The 17,541-nt window shown below is 42.1% G+C and overlaps 1 protein-coding gene across 2 annotated transcripts in view; it reads right to left on the bottom strand.

Moving 5' to 3' along the window:
- The window catches only part of CTDP1 (CTD phosphatase subunit 1), a 185,856-nt gene that overhangs the window by 150,634 nt on the left and 17,681 nt on the right, over positions 1 to 17,541 (bottom strand). The window contains exons 3-5 of one of the 2 annotated variants that reach the window (XM_075921112.1): positions 10,782 to 10,875; positions 8,122 to 8,250; positions 6,729 to 6,879 (exon numbers count right to left, since the gene is read on the bottom strand). In XM_075921112.1, coding sequence (XP_075777227.1) covers positions 6,729 to 6,879; positions 8,122 to 8,250; positions 10,782 to 10,875 — 374 coding nt within the window. Of the gene's footprint in view, positions 1 to 6,728; positions 6,880 to 8,121; positions 8,317 to 10,781; positions 10,876 to 17,541 lie in introns of those variants that run through there. The other variant, XM_075921111.1, reaches the window with a different exon arrangement.

The raw sequence follows: 17,541 nt of genomic DNA, 5'->3' as shown, positions 1-17,541 counted from the left end.
TAATCAAAAACACACTGAGATACTTAGGCTTCAAAAAGTATTCATTATATACCATTATTACCATTATAGACCACATAAAGAGTGTAAACAGTAGACTGGATACCTGTCACTAATTCAGTGGTACTTATTTTAAAAATCTAATCCAAGTTCCTTTAACATAGGAGCAATAATGAAGTTACAAAAATTAACTTGTGGCATCAGTGAGTAATTAAGGCAAAAGGAATTAAGAGTAGGCGACAGTTAAATCAAGTTTGGCAACTTACACTTATAATATTATAGTATGTTCTTTACGACTAAATTCTGTCCATAGCACATTGTACCTAGGGTCTGCAGAGATGTCTCATGTGAACTAGCAAAGTACTGCAATGCTTAAGCATAATGGGCAAGTTAACGAGCGGTTTTAGTTTCAACTCTTGCATTTGTGGTTTTAAATTGTACCTAAAACATTGTTTTAGTGCATTTGTACTTGTATAAGAATAAGAAATGTTAGACCTATTGACATAGATCTGAGCTGACTGTGCTTTGTTAAGAAGGAATACGAGAAGGTAGGTTAGCTAATTTAAGGGCAAGATAAGATACAATTAGTTTGGCAAAATGGCAAATTCATCCATATACAGATATGTTAATGTAACTGACCTCTCTGTCAATATAATTAACCTTTCATCATAAAGGGACATTGAGGTTTCATAACCGCTCTGAAAGAAAAATGTAGCATTTCTTATACTCTGGATTTGCCATTTTGCTGAACTGATTGTATTATAACCTGCTTTGAGATTAGCCTGAACTTCTTACTTCTCCTGCAATAATGCAATTATTACTTATTTATTCAGAAACAATATTTTAAAAAGGTGGCCATGTTATATTCTATTACCCAAGTTTTCAGAAGTGACTTACTGATTTCAGGAAGGCAAATCTGAGGCAAGCTGCAGAGGCCTTATAAATTTTCAAAGTGTGTGTACTAAGAACTTTCTGCAAGTCAGGCCCCTTTTAGGTGTCTCAAGTTGTACAAACTAAACTTTTTAAAAGTGTGTGTGTGTGTGTGTGTGTGTGTGTGTAATTATAACTGGAATAACTTAACCCATAAAAGCAAAAAAATTCTGAGTTAAGGACAGAGGTTCAACCTTAACTCACCCGACTATGCTTAAGAATTGCAGCAAACGCATGTAGAATCATCCCCTGTAGAGAGACCCTTGCAGTACCTAGGCATAATGAATTGAAAATATTAACTATAGAACCATAGCTACACATGGAGACAAACTGTATGTTAATCATCATACACTACATTTTATTACTGTACAAGTGTCATTGTCAGCTGTTCTACCCTCTTGCCAGTCATCTGCATAAAAGAAAAACTTTCCATTCTCATTAGTACATTCCTGCCTAATTTATCAGTGAAACCATAATCAAGACTTGCTACTAGGGTAGAAGTATAACCATTTAAACAGTTAACAGACAACTGATAATCATGGTCTTATTGGTTACTGTTAACTGTTATATGCAAACTCCTGCTCTGCTCCTGGGGAGCAGCTGCCAGCAGGGCAGGGGTGACAGACAGCTCCCCATGAGCAGGCTGCAGATGGGAACCGGATTAAAAGCTGGCTCCCAGTGCATACTGGTTCCCCAGCAGCCAGCTACCACCCCATGCTACTGTTTCAGTATCAGAAGTGGCAGCATGAGGTGGCGGCCGGCAGGCAGCAGCTGACGCATTCCAGCAGCTGGCTTAAAAGTCACTTCCTGGTGTGAACCAGATCCTGGGATGCTGGCTGCAACCTCAAGCTGGGGGAGTGTGTGTAACCATGTAACTGCTGAGATTTTCAGCCATTGCACAGTTACATGCTTTTTAACATCCCTAACTGCTACACTGTCACATTGAATTCAGTAAAAAATGATGGAAGATGCAGAAAAAAATAGTTATTTAACTGGGCTTTGGTCAAGGCCTAATTCATTTAAGCTTTTTTCCGACAACTGATGACAGGTAAAAAGAAAACCAAGGACACTATTAACTTCAGATGCAGAACTGCCCCCACAGATTGGAGGCTCAATTTGTAAGAGTCAGGTCCAGTACATCTTTAAGAAAAAAAACCAAAATTTAAGCTTTCATGTGACTTTACTAGTTCCTAATACAGCTCAATATAAAGTAGTTAAAAAAAAATTAGTGAAGCTTTACAGATTGTTGTCAAATTGAATGTAGTACACTAAGTAACCAAAAACCAATCCTTACTAAAGAACTTCATCAAATTTACTTTTCTAAAACATTGCCAAGCTAATGGAAAAGCAAAGTGTAATAGCCATTTGTTTACATATTTCACAGAAATGGCATATAGAAGGCACATAATATTTCATTGATGGAATAAGGTTAATTTGTTTAAAAAAAGTCTATCTTTAAATCTTTTTTTAAAAAATAGAACTTTTCACCAGTACAAGCTATCAAATGAATTTCTTCCATAAAAGACCGATAGAGACACCTAGTGGCTAGACCATGTATTAACAAAAAGAGCAATTGATCCATCCTCAGGTACTGACTAAACACAAAGTTTGTAGTAGCTCATTTGTAAATATTTTCTTCCTCTTCACAATAAGAGTTAAAATGCACACACATTTTTCTTCTTAGGAAGTACAGGCAGTCCCTGAGTTACGCGGATCCGACTTATGTCGGATCCGCAGTTACGAACGGGGCTTTTCTCGCCCCGGAGGACTGGAGCGGCGGGACGCCCAGATGCGCTGCAGTCCTGCCGCCCCCGTCCTCTGGGGCGAGAAAAGCTGCTCCACATCTCCCTGGTCTGCTGGGGGGGGGGGGGGGGGGGGGGGGGGGGGGAGGGAGGTCCCCCCCAGCAGACCAGAGAGACGCGGAGCAAAGCCACGGAGCACACCCGCAGCGGGACAGCCCGGGCGTGCCTGGGCTGTCCCGCTGCGGGCGTGCTCCAAGGTTTTGCTCCCCGTCTCCCTGCAGACCAGACATATAAATTATAAAGTTTAAATACAGAAATAGAAATTGTAAACCAGAAAACTTTATATTCTGTTAAATTTTTTTTCTCTTTAATTTGTTCATATGCCATTCTCATTAGGTTCATGTCTTTTACATAAAAAAAAATGTCAAATCCCTAAATATGTAAGTTTCATAAACACGAGACAAATTAATGTTATACTGTACAACCTAAATATGAATTTCATCACTATCTTTCATTCAAGCATTTAAAACCACTGTTATAGGAAAATGAGTAGCACATTGCTTTAATGAATAAAAAGTAGAAAAGATTTTGAGCATATCAAATTTATTGTAATAGATAAATTACAATACGTATTAGTATTGGTATTAGTTATGTATTAGTCTGATCTTGGTAAAACAAAGAAAAAAAGTTATGTATCACTTTAAAGACTAACAAGATACCTAATAAATGTATTGTAAGCAATCTGTAATGTTTCCTAACTGCCCATTTACTTACCTAGTTAACCTAATTGTTTCACATTATCATACAGCGAAAAACTATGAGAGTTATGAATGTAAAAGATTAAGTTACCTGTTAAAATAACACTTTGAAAAACTTTTAAATACAACACACACACACACACAACACAAGAATCACCCTCACTTTCTTGAAGGCACTAGAAAAAGTAAGTAGCCTAAGGCTGAGGATACCCTGCAAGAGTGGCTTTCTGTCTGCCATGAGGACTTTTTCCTTCAGGCTGCCATGAGATTCTATCCTTAAGTAAAGGAGAGGACTCTGAGCTGCTCTTCCAAATTTCACACAAGCCATTTACATCAAGATTCAAGGCCAACTTTGCCTTGAGCAGACTGCCTCTCCAGGTGTTCACAATCACAGCATCAACATAAGACTTTTAGTTGAGAAAACCACATTAATCCCAAGTCTTTGCTATGACTGGGAGATGGAAAACCTGCAACAAAACGTGGGGTAATCTATCACTTCAGTAATTCCAACTCCTTTAGAATTGAGGCTCTTATCCAGCACCAGCTGATGTGGAGCGGGCACTGTGTGCACGTCTGATATATTTTTACCAAAACTCCTGCCTGCCCAATTCGCCAAAGAAGAAAGGAAACAGGGAGGCAAAAAGGAATGGTATAGAATAGAACCTTTTTTTTTTTTTTTTTTTTTTTAAATAAGAGGGGCATCTGAATTAGTCTATAACAGGAAAAACTTAAACAACAAAACAGTCTAGTAGTACTTTAAAGACTAACAAAACATGTAGATCAGAGAGAGGAAAAAGTGGGTCGGATCCGGTCCATGGAGGCCCTGCTGGTCCGCTGCCCCCAGGCCAACTAGGGCTTGGGGGTAGGGGAGCACGTGAAGCTTTCTCTGCTCTGTCCCCACCCTGCGAGCAGCACACAGAGCTTCCAAGCGCCACATACTCCTCGCAAGGCAGGAGAAGGCTTCCTGTGCTCAAGCCCTGATTGGCCTGGGGGTAGGAGAGTGCCCAAAGCCTCCTCCTGCCCTACCAGAGACATGGGTGCCTAGTGGGAAGGGGAGGGCAAAGGGGCTCCCCCACCCCAAACTAATCATGGTCTGGGTAGCTCCATCCCTTCCTGTTTAGGCCTCGCCCCTTCCATGGTGACCCAGGTCTACTTCAAAAATTTTTTGAAAATTTTTGAAGTGGCCCCCGGGCAAAAATTATTGCCCACCTCTTATGTAGATGGTATCATGAGGTTCTGTGGGTGGAAGTGGGTTGTGCCCACAAAAGCTCATGATATATCAGGCATGTCAAACAGGCTTCTGGCAGGCTGCATGTGGCCCAATCGACATTTTTTATGGCCTGCCACTACATTTTATAAAAGAACAACATTGTGGCCTGCTGGCCGCTCAGAGCACATGGCCGAGTGCAGATCATGGCTGGCCGGGCTGCTCTGCACAGGCATCAAGTGCCTGCTCACAGCTGGCTGCTGTGCTCATGCCTCCCCAGCGTCTGAGGAAGAAATGTTTGGCGGTAGTGACACTGGCTCTGGGACCCAGGAATTAGCTATGGGGAGGGGAAAGGGGGCTGGGAGTGCCTGAGTCTGGGGGAGGGAGGAGGCACTGGGTTAGAACTGGGTGGGTGCTCTGGGGGAGCGGAGGGGAATTGAGTTAGAAGAGATATGGGAGTGCCTGGTTCTGGGGGAGTGGAAGAGGATATTTTGTTAATGTTTTGATTTTTATTTATTTCCAAATAAAATCACAAAATGTATATAAATTTAATATTAAAATATGTTAACTTTTTGCAATTGCATGAATAATTATGGCCCGCCCACTCATCCCTGGACGTCTGTCTCGGTTGCTCTCGCGGCTGCAGATTAGGCTACGCAGGACCCAGCGGGGTGGGACTGGCTCTCATGGGCCTTTGTACTCACAGGGGCTTGGTTTGGGGGTCCAGAGATCCATAAATAGACATGAGTAAGTTAAATCTTGGCGCACCACTTCTGAAAGATTGCTGACCCCGGTGTAAAATATGGTATAGGAAGTAACATCATTTGAACAAAGGCATTCCTGCACTCTCACACTAATGATGTAGTTAACATGTCTGCTATGTTGGCCTGTGCTCAGTCCCACCAATGGGGTAAGGAGAGCAGGGACAAACGAGGCAACTGTCTCAGGGTCTGGTGATTCAAAAGGGGTCTGAGCTTCCAGCTGCTGTCGGAGTCCTGCGAGGTACTGAAGGGCTGGTGGGGGGAGGCTAGCCCTCAGCCCTACCCCTTCTGCCCCAGGCCTCATCCCTTCCAGGAGTGCAAAGCTGCCCCCCTCTCCCCCACTTTGCCCAAGGACCCATACAGAAAGTGTACGTGAAACCTGATGAGGCAGAGGGATTAAGTTCTTCCATACAAATAAAAGATCCCCATGTCTCATCTGGTATTGTCCCTTGTCTCACCTATTCCTTTTTAGCTATCCACTACCTCCTTACTTAAATACTAACTGAAGGGTTCCCACTAAAAATGATTTCTCTGAACAATACTGCCATCAAGCGTTCAACATAAGCACAGACTAAGTCTAGTTTCACATTACTGCAGCTTGGCTACCACTTTACCACATATCGGCAGAAACTAACAAAGGCTAGAGACACATATCACAGCAAGTGCTTAAGCTTATTATGCAAGAGAACCAAGCTTACGCTCCATTTCCTCATTCCCTGAACAAACCAGAACCACACTCCATCAGCAAAAGGGGTGTGTGTTAACATAAAATCGTGTTCTGTGCTATGCACTAAAGACAGTTCCTGTCCCCTATAATCAATTACATTTATGGCCTCGGTCTAAAGGAAGTTTCATCAAGTATACCTTCAATGCTTTACTTGGACCAAAATTCTCTACAAAATCCCCTATTTTAGAGTTTATCATCTCTTATGAAGAACATACAACACTGGTAGGTAGACAGGACCCAAATGGTTTAATAAAGAGTCCTGTTGTATCATGTCTTTTTAGAGTGCCAAGTACAATAGGACTGAAAGGGAACTGATATGGATAATAGCAGTTCTACTCAATGACAACATTCGCTAGATTGAGACACAGAAATGTTTTTTTATTTCTTCCACTAGGGTCACAAACAAATGAATTACTTAGTTGCCATTCACTTGATCCTAAAAATAATAGAATATTTTTAAAAGCAAAATCTAAAGAAATTAACAAAATAATACACTGAAACAAGAGGTGCAGGAGGGAGGGAAACAGGCAAATGTACAGATCCCTCACGTATCAAGTGATTGTGTTCTCAACATTATTCAAGTTTTCAAAGTAGCATGCTACTTACCTGCAATTGTATGTGCATAAAGTCTGCTACCAAAGGTGAAAACATGTAATTCATACATTTTGGCAATCTTTTCTAGGAATTCTTTGCAATGAGGACGCAAACGAGTATGTAGCATAGGTTCACCACGACCTAACTGGAAATGGAATATTCCCTAGAAGAGAATAAATAACCCCATAATAAGACTTATAAAGTAATTTAGTACAAAAATAAAAATGCCTACTTCAGCCCAATTCAGTTAATTCAGCTATACTATTTTTATTTGAAAATGTATTCAATTTGATGTACATTTTTCTCTTTGAAAGGCAAAAATCCCTCTCGGATAAGGGAAAATATTAACAAGTATAACCTAGCAGTAACACTAGAACTAAGAGGTTTAAGAGAAATTTTTTTGGTAGTTTACTTTGTATATAGTCATTTTCCAACGTATGAGATCATTTTTTTTCGTGTATCACCCAAGATACTTGAAACTCATTTACTCAGTTTTCAAGCTGAAAATGTCCCACTAATTAAAAAACTAGAAGCCTATTTTACAGATTTATGGTAGGTTTAGTTAAATACAGTATGAGAAAGGGCAAAGTTCGATAATATGAAGAGAAATCTTAATTTTACTTTTAATTAAAGATATTCTATTCAGCTATTTTTTCTAGTGCCTATGAACCTGAAATAGCAACACAGTTATTTGCATGAAAAGCAAGAATTAAAAGTGACGGACTTAGCTTTGTTGTCCTACCTAACCAAAATGGAAGGCACAGAATTATATAAATGGTGTAAAGTAAATTAGTTACTTTAAAAGTTATTTCAAATGAAACAATCAGGATGTTTCATTAACTAATGACAAATTTTTGAAATATACTTTCTATGCTGAGTGTCCCTCTTATGTATTTTCATTCTTTGACTAGCTTTTCTCTTACATCAGTGGTCACCAACCAGTAGATCGGGATCTACCAGTAGATCTTGGAGCCTCTGACAGGTGATCCTGACTGGTTTGGCTGGGAGGCTATCAAGTGTAAGCACTTCAGCTGCTCCTCCCCACACTGCTCTGCTGCTTCTGCACTGAGCCTCATTACTGCCCTCTGGGAGCCTTCTGCTTGTTCTGCAGGGTGGGGGAGGCAGAGGCGTTGATGTCACTGACTCCCTCCCATGTACCTCATCTTCTCAGAATGAGGACGACGGGGCTTTGGCAAAGGGGTGGGGCAGGCGGATTTGGGTTTGAGGTAGGTCCTGAACTGACTTAAATTCAAAAAGTGATCTTGTACTTAAAAAGGTTGGAGACCACTGTCTTACATGTTAATGTACAAAATGCATTTTTAGAGACCTATCACTTCATTAGAACGGAACAGAAAACCTTTTAAACCAGAATTATCACAAGAACATAATATTAAATAGTATTTACTTTATTAGACATCTGTTGGCAGTGCTGTTCTGTCGTATGTATTAACGTCTGGTCCAAATCTACCATTAGCACAAGTTTTCGGTTTCGGTGAAGTCGCTGTTGATCTTCCCGTCCTAGCTGTTCAGCTTGCTATAATGAAGAGATTCACAGATTAAGCATAATCTGAAACAAATCAATGAAATCATAAATAAATCAAATTTATGACTCACCAGTAACTCAGTAACTTCTGAAGAGATTTTGCCACCAACCCACTTTACTTTTGCTAGCTTTGCCAGCAATTTTTCAGTAAAAGAAATCCATTAATATTTGACAGAAATCTATCAAACACCACTTCTCCTTTCTTGAAAGGAAACAATGCATAAAAAAAAAAATCACTAAAGGCCAATATTATCAAAAGCAACTACTGCTAGTTTTGGTGCACAACTTTAGAGGCATTAGCAGATTCTGATTTTCAGAAAAAAAGTTGAGCACATTAAAAAAAATAAAAAATCAGGGTGCCTTACTAAAATTGTGCACTCAAAAGCTGAAAGTCACTTCTAATAACTCTCCAAAAAAATCCCGTGCCTATAGAATAAAGTATTCAAATTAAAAATAGGGTTGTCAAGTGATTAAAAAAAAATGTAATCACGATTAATTGCATGCGTGTCCTGTTTGAAATGCCGCAGTGGCATTTCAATGGGGCAGCGTTTCCAAGGAGCAGCCACTACCCAGCTGATCCCCAGCTCAGCTGTGAGGCGGCTGCCCCTTTGAAATGCTGCCTCTGCGTGTTTCAAAGGGGCAGTGGAGCCCAGGGTCAGCTGGGGACCCCCCAGCTGATCCCAGGCTCTATACTGTGCTGACCCTTTGAAGCACCGAAGTGGCACTTCAAAGGGGCAGCGCAGCATTAATGCCTGCAATTAATGCGTTAAAAACATTAACGCATTAATCCTGCCCTGCGTTCATTGCAAGCGTTAAACACATGTCAATTGACAGCCTTAATTAAAAATAAATTAACTCTCTACATTTCAGTGAATTTTTCTATCAATATCCTGGGTAGAAAGAAGTTACACCAATACAGCTTCAACAGTAAGATTTAAGAGATGAAAATATGTAAATTGCAAATGACTAAAAGAAGAAACAAAATGAAGTCCTACTTAGCTTGTGCTACAAAAGAGAGCAGAAGTACTCAAGGAAAAAACTGATATTTGTCAAATGGGAGATTTTACATATAATTTTAAGCTCTAAGTGGAGATTTAAAATTAATGGCTAGTAAATTAACCATGAAAAGCCATATTTGATCACATTTCTTTGAACTAAAAAGATCAATTTATTTCTCCAATATACAAGTATTAATATGCTTACAAGTTTTAGAAGTATATCACACATTAGAAGATCATTTGTGTTTAATTATATTTTCTTATTTGGGTTTGTTAGTTGACTGGAATGCTGAGCAGACCAGTCATGTAAGTATGCAAATAATTTATGTAAGTTAAGTCTGAGTTTTTTAAAAGGCACAAATGGGAGTTGGGTGCCTAACCACAATTTGTGTCCTTGGAGAGTTCCATCAAAATTGGCATATTTTTAGACTGTGGTATCTTCCCCTAAACTACTTAGGGAATTCTAAAAGTGAAAGAGATAAGAAAAGGGCGGGAGGGGCGGGGATAGAAAAAAAGAGAATAGAAGAGAAGAGCTAGAGAAAAACGAAGAGAATTAGTGTAAAAGAAAAAAGTGAGGAAAGCTGGTTAAAAAAGAGAAATGGGAGGGATGTGTTTTGTCTTAACATAATCAACTCTCTTTCTCAAAGAAAGGCCAGTGACAAGAACGTTCTTGTTTATTTTCACATCTTCACAGCTCATAAGTTTTATTGCAATATTTAGGCCTCACAAATTGTTCAAATACAAAATCTATGTCACAGGTACTGAAATGTTACTGGAAAGAATGGGTTGTTTTTCTTCCCTTGGTATGTGAAAAAACTAGATTTCAGAAACATTTCAGCCTTTGTAGGTTTATGGTAAGTGGTGCAAATAAGACTAGCATCAATTGCTTATTTCTGAAGAGGCAGAAATATCTCATGGAAAGCAAAAGGTTTCAAGCAACCACCAGAAGATCATAGCCTTGTAATAAGTAACAATACTGCAGAATGACAGGCAATTGCTAACGTAAATCTATAATCTATATTAGTACATATTAGCACTATTAGAAAAATATGAATAATTCATTCAATACATGTATATAGTGCAGACTTAGGGTATGTGTACGCTACGGCAAAAGGTTGAATCAAGACACACAACATCGGCTACGTTAATTGCGTAGCTGAAGTCAAAGTACCTGAACTCAACTTTTGGCACTGCAGGAAGTCAAAGGGAGAACACTCTCCCTTTGACTTCCCTTACTCCTCATGGAAGCAGGGCTACCAGCATCAACTAGCACGCCCCTCCCAGTTCAAATTAGTACGTCTTCACTAGACCTGCTAATTCAAACCCTGGAGGATCAACAGTGGCAGCTTTGATCTTCTATGTAGTGTAGACATACCCATACAGATCTAAATTAAATTTATTGAAATCTGAGCTTTCTCTTCAAAGTGAGGCCAATCTAATATTTTATATTAAATGGGCACACCTCTGAGATTTCATTTAGGTGGAGGTTCTTCAAACTGTGGAATAATAGTGTGATTCACTTGCCTCAGAGCTGACCATTAATTCTGGAACACTATGAACCATAGATACAGTTGCTGTGGACAATGGCACATTCTGTTTTCCATTCTTGCTCTGTAGCCTAATTAAATAGGGAAGAAAATAAAAAGTTTCATTCAGGTACATTTCAGTGCTATTTCATCAATGAAAGCGGTTAATCATCAATAACTGCAATGTCAAACCAGCCACTGCCAAAAATCATGATTTCGTTTCAATATAACGATTTAGTATGGTGCACCTTTTTTCAGAGGCCCCATTAAAGTGACAATTACCGAACAAAATGGATGAGAACACCAGGGATGTAAAAATGCAGTTAAAAATGTAACTTGGAACTGATAAAAATCATAGCAGTTACACAGCTGTGGGCTTGTCAGTATAAAGCTTAAGTAAGCTTTATTTATACTGCAGACTCTGCCACCAAGCCTCCCTGGGAGCAGGGTTAGGTCTGTTGCCAGCCCTGCTCCTGGGGAGGAGGCTCTGCTGCCTGCTCTGCTCCCAGGGAGGCTTCACTGTGGGCTCTGCAGCCAGCTGCCTGGGGGTAGGACCTTCAAGGGCTGCTGGCCCCGCTCCTGAGGAGCCAATATGGAATCTCCAGCGGGGGAGGGGCAGCCAGCCAGGCCAACAATGGACAGCAGCTGCTCTGGTGGGCCCTGCCTGGCTGGAGCAGCCCTCTGCCCAAGGCTGGAGGAGAGCTGCTCCAGCTCCCAACTTGCACCAGTTAACTGGAACCTGTAAGATGTACCCATTAAGTATAAGGCTTACTAGTTAATTGGTTTATCGTTTACATCCCTAAAGAGATGTCTTCAGAAATCTAATATATAAAATATAAAGATTAAATCGATTAAATTATCTTATTAAGTTTTACATATATTACATTTGCTCTATTACACACATTTTGTAACTACTGAATACAGATTTAAATGGACATCAGCAAAACAGTTTATTTGAATGATTAACACAGTAATAAATCAACAGGTATGAGATTAAACTGCTCTTTCCAAAATAGCTGTTTGAAGTTACTTAAAATGACTCATTTCCTGAAGCACACAATGACTTGTATGCATATACTTGAGATTATGAGCAATGGTATTACATACCAATAGCAACATGGCTGCATAACCTGAATCTTTCTACAAAGAATGTAAAGAAATATATTTACATGCCTTGTTTCTCTCTTCAGGTACCTTATACAAACAGATTACAATGTAAAACTCTTCACTGAGAACTGATCAAGGAGTGACACAAGGTAGCATGTTATCATCATAACTTCTATACCAAGTGTGTTAGTTTACAAGTAACTGCCAGACTGGCAAAGTCATCCTGAAATATCTATGTCAAGCCCCTATATTTCTGGTTCAGGCCTCAACACCGGTAACAGAGATTCAGATGGCCAAATTTCACCCTGTCCTTTTCAATTATGTTCCAAGGGTGTTAATGAGGACAGAATCTGGTACTGTAACGGGAGCCAGAATTAAGTTCACTCTCCCATGAGCATTTTGGGTTAAGCACATAAAAAGACAAAAAAGAGGAGAGGAAAAGCAAACTCGTACATACATAGACGTTTAAATAGACCTTTTAAGTTTAGAACAAAATGTAAGGGATGATCAATAAACAAGAGAACAATTATTTACCCCTTCATTTTTATTGACTTAAACTGTTGTACACAAGGGATATATAGAACTTCAGCAGACAGAGCCACGATTAAGGTGAACAGAGTCTGTGCAAGCTTCTCCATAAAGCTAATCTAATCCCACTGAATCAGTATTCTGTTGAAGCATTTGGAGAGAATTATGCAAATTAGGGCTGTCAGTTAATTGCCATTGATTTATGCAATTATCTCAAAAATTAATCATGATTAATTGCATTGTTATACAGTGTATTAAATATGTTATACAACTGAAATGTACCGTATTTTCCGGTGTATAAGACGACTGGGTGTATAAGACGACCCCCTAATTTTCCAGTTAAAACATAGGTTTTGGCCTATACTCACCGTATAAGACTACCCCCCCTTCTGAGGCAACACCATTTAATAACATCAGATTTGATTTAAATCATTTTAATTAAAATGGTTTTGACTTGCAGGTACTTAAAATCCTTCAAAATCCTCATCATGTTCATCCTCTGACATCATAAGTTCATCAATGACATCTTGTGGTACATTTGTAAGACAGTCATCATATGGATCTAATTCCGAATCGGATGGTGTGGCTTCAGCTTTGGCTTCCCCTTCATCTTGCCACAAGAAGTCGTCCTCCATACCATCCAAAGAATTTGATATGCCACACTTCTTGAAAGACTTGATTACTGTTTCTGCACCAATATCATTCCAGGCTTTTATGACAAAATTACACAAAACATCCAATTGTGGCGCACGCATGTTTCCTCCTTTTGTGAATGACTTTTCGCCACTAACCATCCACTCATTCCACTGTTCTCGAATGCGATCTTTAAATGACTTGTTTAGGCACACATCCAGTGGCTGTACCAATGATGTCAATCCTGCAGGAATAACTGCCGCATCTGTGTTTATTCTTGCCAGCCTTTTCTTTGTGCTGGTAGTTAAATGAGCCCTGAACATATCCCACACCAGTAGGCTACGTTCTTGACGAAGTCCACCTGGTCGCCTACTCCATACATTATCAAGCCATAGCTTTACCCCTTCTTCATCCATCCAGCCTTTTTCATTCACATGCACAAAAACTCCAACAGGGAACTTGATTTTCGGCATTGTTTTTCTTTTAAAAATAATCATTGGTCTTAGTTTGGCGCCATCAGCTGTACATGCTAGTACCACTGTAAAACTGGACTTCTCATGTCCTGTTGTTTTAATTAACACTGTTTTTGCACCTTTTGGATTAACAGTTTTATTTCCAACCATATCAAAATTCATAGGAGTTTCATCCATATTTCCGATCTGACTTAACGCATAGCCATGTTTCTTGCGCTGTTGTATTACATATCGATGGAAAAGACTTACTTTTCCATCGAGATCTGCAGGTAATTTTTGTGCAATTTTGGTCTTTTGCCTCAGTACCAGATTATGCCTTTCCATGAACCTAGTACACCAGGATACAGTGGCCTTAAATCCTTTGCTGTGATCTGGGTTAGATTTGCCCCACTGAAGTGCAAACATACGTATTTTGTTTCGTGTCACTACATAACCATTTTGACGATGCTCATGCACCATGTCTGCTACGTGCTTTTCAAGTTCTGACCAATGTGGGGTGCTTCTTCTTAATGCACACTTACTACTTGGCATACTCTTTAATGCATCTTCATTTGCTTTCCAGTCTCGGACCATCTTTTCTGTTACTCCATATTGCCTTGCAGCAGCACAGTTATTATGTTCCTTGGCAAACTTTACAACTTTCAGCTTAAAACTGGCTTCAAATTTCCTTCTTCTTGTTGGAGCCATGATGGGGTCTTTTCTACCCACCCACTTACAGAAGGTTGGAGACCACTGCTTTAGATCTACTGAATAGTTACAGGGCTTCCAACAGGGTTACAGAAAAGCCATATTGTTATAGAGAACCTTTCCAGACCAAGGACAGCAGGATCCAGAAGCACAGACAAAGATAGGTAAATACAACTGCAAATAGACTCAAACCCTCAATCTTTTGATCCAAAGTCACACACCTTGTCCTTTAGGCCATGCAATCCTCCCACCCACTTATAGAACGTGGCTATCCCCCTGCCGGGCGCCAGGGGGCGTGGCTGTTCTCCCGCCAGGCACGGAGGCGGCGGGGGGGGGGCATAGTCACGTGCATAGGGCCGGTGCCCCCTCCAAGGGCTGCGTGCCGGGGCCGGCGCTCCCTGCGCCAAACGCCGCGCACCCGGGCGCTCCCCCCACCAAGCGCCGCGCGCCCGGGGCCGGCGCTCCCCCCGCCAAGCACCCTGCGCCTGGGGCCGGCGCTCCCCCCGCCAAGCACCCTGCGCCCGGGGCCGGCGCTTCCCCCGCCAAGCACCCTGTGCCCGGGGCCGGCGCTTCCCCCGCCGCGCGCCCGGGGCTGGCGCTTCCCCCGCCAAGCACCCTGCGCCCGGGGCCGGCGCTTCCCCCGCCGCGCGCCCGGGGCCGGCGCTTCCCCCGCCAAGCACCCTGCCGGGGCTCCCCCGCCGGCGCTTGCTGGCGCTTCCCCCGCCAAGGGGGGAGCGCCGGCCCCGGGCGCGCGGCGCTTGGCGGGGGGAGCCCCGGCCCCGGGCGCGCGGCGCTCCCCAGGCAAGCGCCGCGCGCCCGGGGCCGGCGCTCCCTGCGCCAAGCGCCACGCGCCTGGGGCCGGTGCTCCCGCTCACCCCCCCCCTCCCGCCGGCACTCACCGGGCGCCACGTGCCTGGGGCCAGCCCCAAGCACCGTGTCAGGGATCAGGTATGTATGCGCGGCGTATAACACGACCCCCCCATTTTTGGGGGATGTTTTTTAGTGTAAAAGGTCGTGTTATACACCGGAAAATACGGTATTAAATATTTTGATTTTTTCCCACATTTTCAATAGCAATTGCAATTATAATAATACAAAGTGTACAGAGCCCACTTTATATCACATATATATTTACTGTGAAAATGACAAATAGTATTTTCAGCTCATCTCATACAGGTACTGTAGTGCATCTCTTTATAACTAAATAACTTACAAATTTAGATTTTTGTGTTACATATCTGCACTCAAAAACAAAACAATGTAAAAATGTAGCACCTACAAGTCCACTCAGTCCTATTTCTTGTTCAGCCACTCACTCAAATAAGCTTGGTTACAATTTGCAGGAGATAATGCTGCCTGCATTTTGTTTACATACAATTTCACCAGAGAATAGGCATTTGCATGGAGTTGTTGTAGCTGGTGCTGCAAGATATTTACATGCCAAATGCACTGAGGATTCTTATGTCCCTTGATGCTTTAACCATCATCCTAGAAGACATGCTTCCATGCTGGTGATGCGTTCTGCTTGATAATGATCTGAAACAGTGCAGACTGATACAAGCTCATTTTCGTCTGGGAGTCAGATACCATCAGCAGCACATTGATTTTGTTTTTTGGTGGCTTGGGTGCTGTAATTTCTGTATCGGATTGTTGCTCTTTTAAGCCTTCTAAAAGCACGTGCCACATCTCGTTCCTCTCAGATTTTGGATGCCACTTCAGATTCTTAAGTCTTAGATCTGTGGTCACCAACCCATCAATCACAATCAACTGGTCAATCGGGAAGGCTCTGCCTCATCTGGTCTTCGCACCCCCATCTTCCCCACCCCTCAAGAAGCCCCCACCGATGCTACCTCCAGCAACAATGGAGATAGCGCCAGCTTCCTGTGGGGTGGGGGTGGGGCAGTCCCGCAGCTGTGTGCCACTTCTGGGGTTTCAGGAAGCGCGCAGGCTGCTCTCCCATCCCCCAAACACCTGGCACGGTACCTGAAAGGCTGGATCTGTGGTGCGCTGGGGACTTCCTTCCACCTGCTGCCTTCCTGCTGGGAGGAGGTAAGAGTCCCAGGACGAAGCGTGCGCCGAGGACTTCCCTCCCCGCACCTCCCCCCCCACCTTCCTGCGCCAGGAGTGGGGTTAGGGGTGTATGAGTCCAGGGAGGAAGCGCACTCCGGGGACTTCCCCTACTGCCTTCCTTCACAGGGAGGGAGTACAAGTCCCGGGACAAAGTGCACACCAGGGACTTCCTCTGCTGCCTTTATGTGCGTGGGAGGTGGAGGAGTCCTGGAAGGAAACACGCACTGGGGACTCCCTGTTCCCTGCCCCAGCACTACAAGAGTTTTTCCGGGATACTGGAAGTATCCCAGAAAAACTCTTCCGCATCCAGGGACACATTTGTTCTTCTGCATTTTTTAGAGGAAGAGCAAACACATTCTTTCTGCAGCCCCTGTATTCCTCATTCAACGAGGAAGAAAGGGCCTTCTGAAAGAAGGGGTTTTTCTGACATTTGGCCCAGTCTAGACAGGCCAAATGTCGGAAAAACCTCTTTCGACAGAAGGATAAAAAAAGCGGCAGTGTAGCCATACCCTGAGAGTGTATAAGGGCTGGAAATAACAAGTGATGGAGAGGAACAGAGAGGGTGGGGCCTCAAGGAAGGGGTGGGGTCCTGGGGAAGCGGGGGTAGATCTTGGCTTGTCCTGACATTAAAAAGTGATCTTGGGTGTAAAAAGGTTGGAAGCCACTGCTTTAGATCGAACGCAGAGTCTATTGTTGGAAATTGCACATTGGTACCTTCTTTGTGTTTTGTCATATCTGCTGTAAAAGTGTTCTTAAAGTGAACACATGCTGGATCACCATACAAGACTGCTATAACATGAAATATATGGCAGAGTGCAGGAGACACAATTCCCTCCCCCCGCTTTCCAGGAGTTCAGTCAGGAATTTAATAAACTAATTTTTTTAAACAAACATCCACAGCAAGGAACAATGTCCTCTGGAATGGTGGCAGAAGCATAAAGGGTCATACAAATGCTTAGCAGATTTGGCCTTAAATATCTTGCAATGCCACTTGTTTTCCCTCTCTGGTGACACTGTAAACAAGAATGCTGCCTGCATATCTCCTGAAGACTGTAACCAAACTTATTTCAATGATTGGCTGAACAAGAAGTAGGACTGAATGGACTTGTAAGCTCTAAAGTTTAACATTGTTTTACTTTTTGGTTGCTTTTTTTTTAAAACTTAACTCTGCAATTTTAAGTTCAATTTTCATGATGAAGAGATTGTACTTTATTTTTTAATTCACCCAATGCAAGTACCAAATGTTTTTATTTTATATAG

Source organism: Pelodiscus sinensis, chromosome 2 (assembly GCF_049634645.1).
Source record: "Pelodiscus sinensis isolate JC-2024 chromosome 2, ASM4963464v1, whole genome shotgun sequence".
In the NCBI taxonomy this organism is placed as follows: Eukaryota; Metazoa; Chordata; order Testudines; family Trionychidae; genus Pelodiscus; species Pelodiscus sinensis.
The sequence above is the reverse complement of the archived record's forward strand: the minus strand, read 5'-3'. Positions and strand labels throughout refer to the sequence as shown.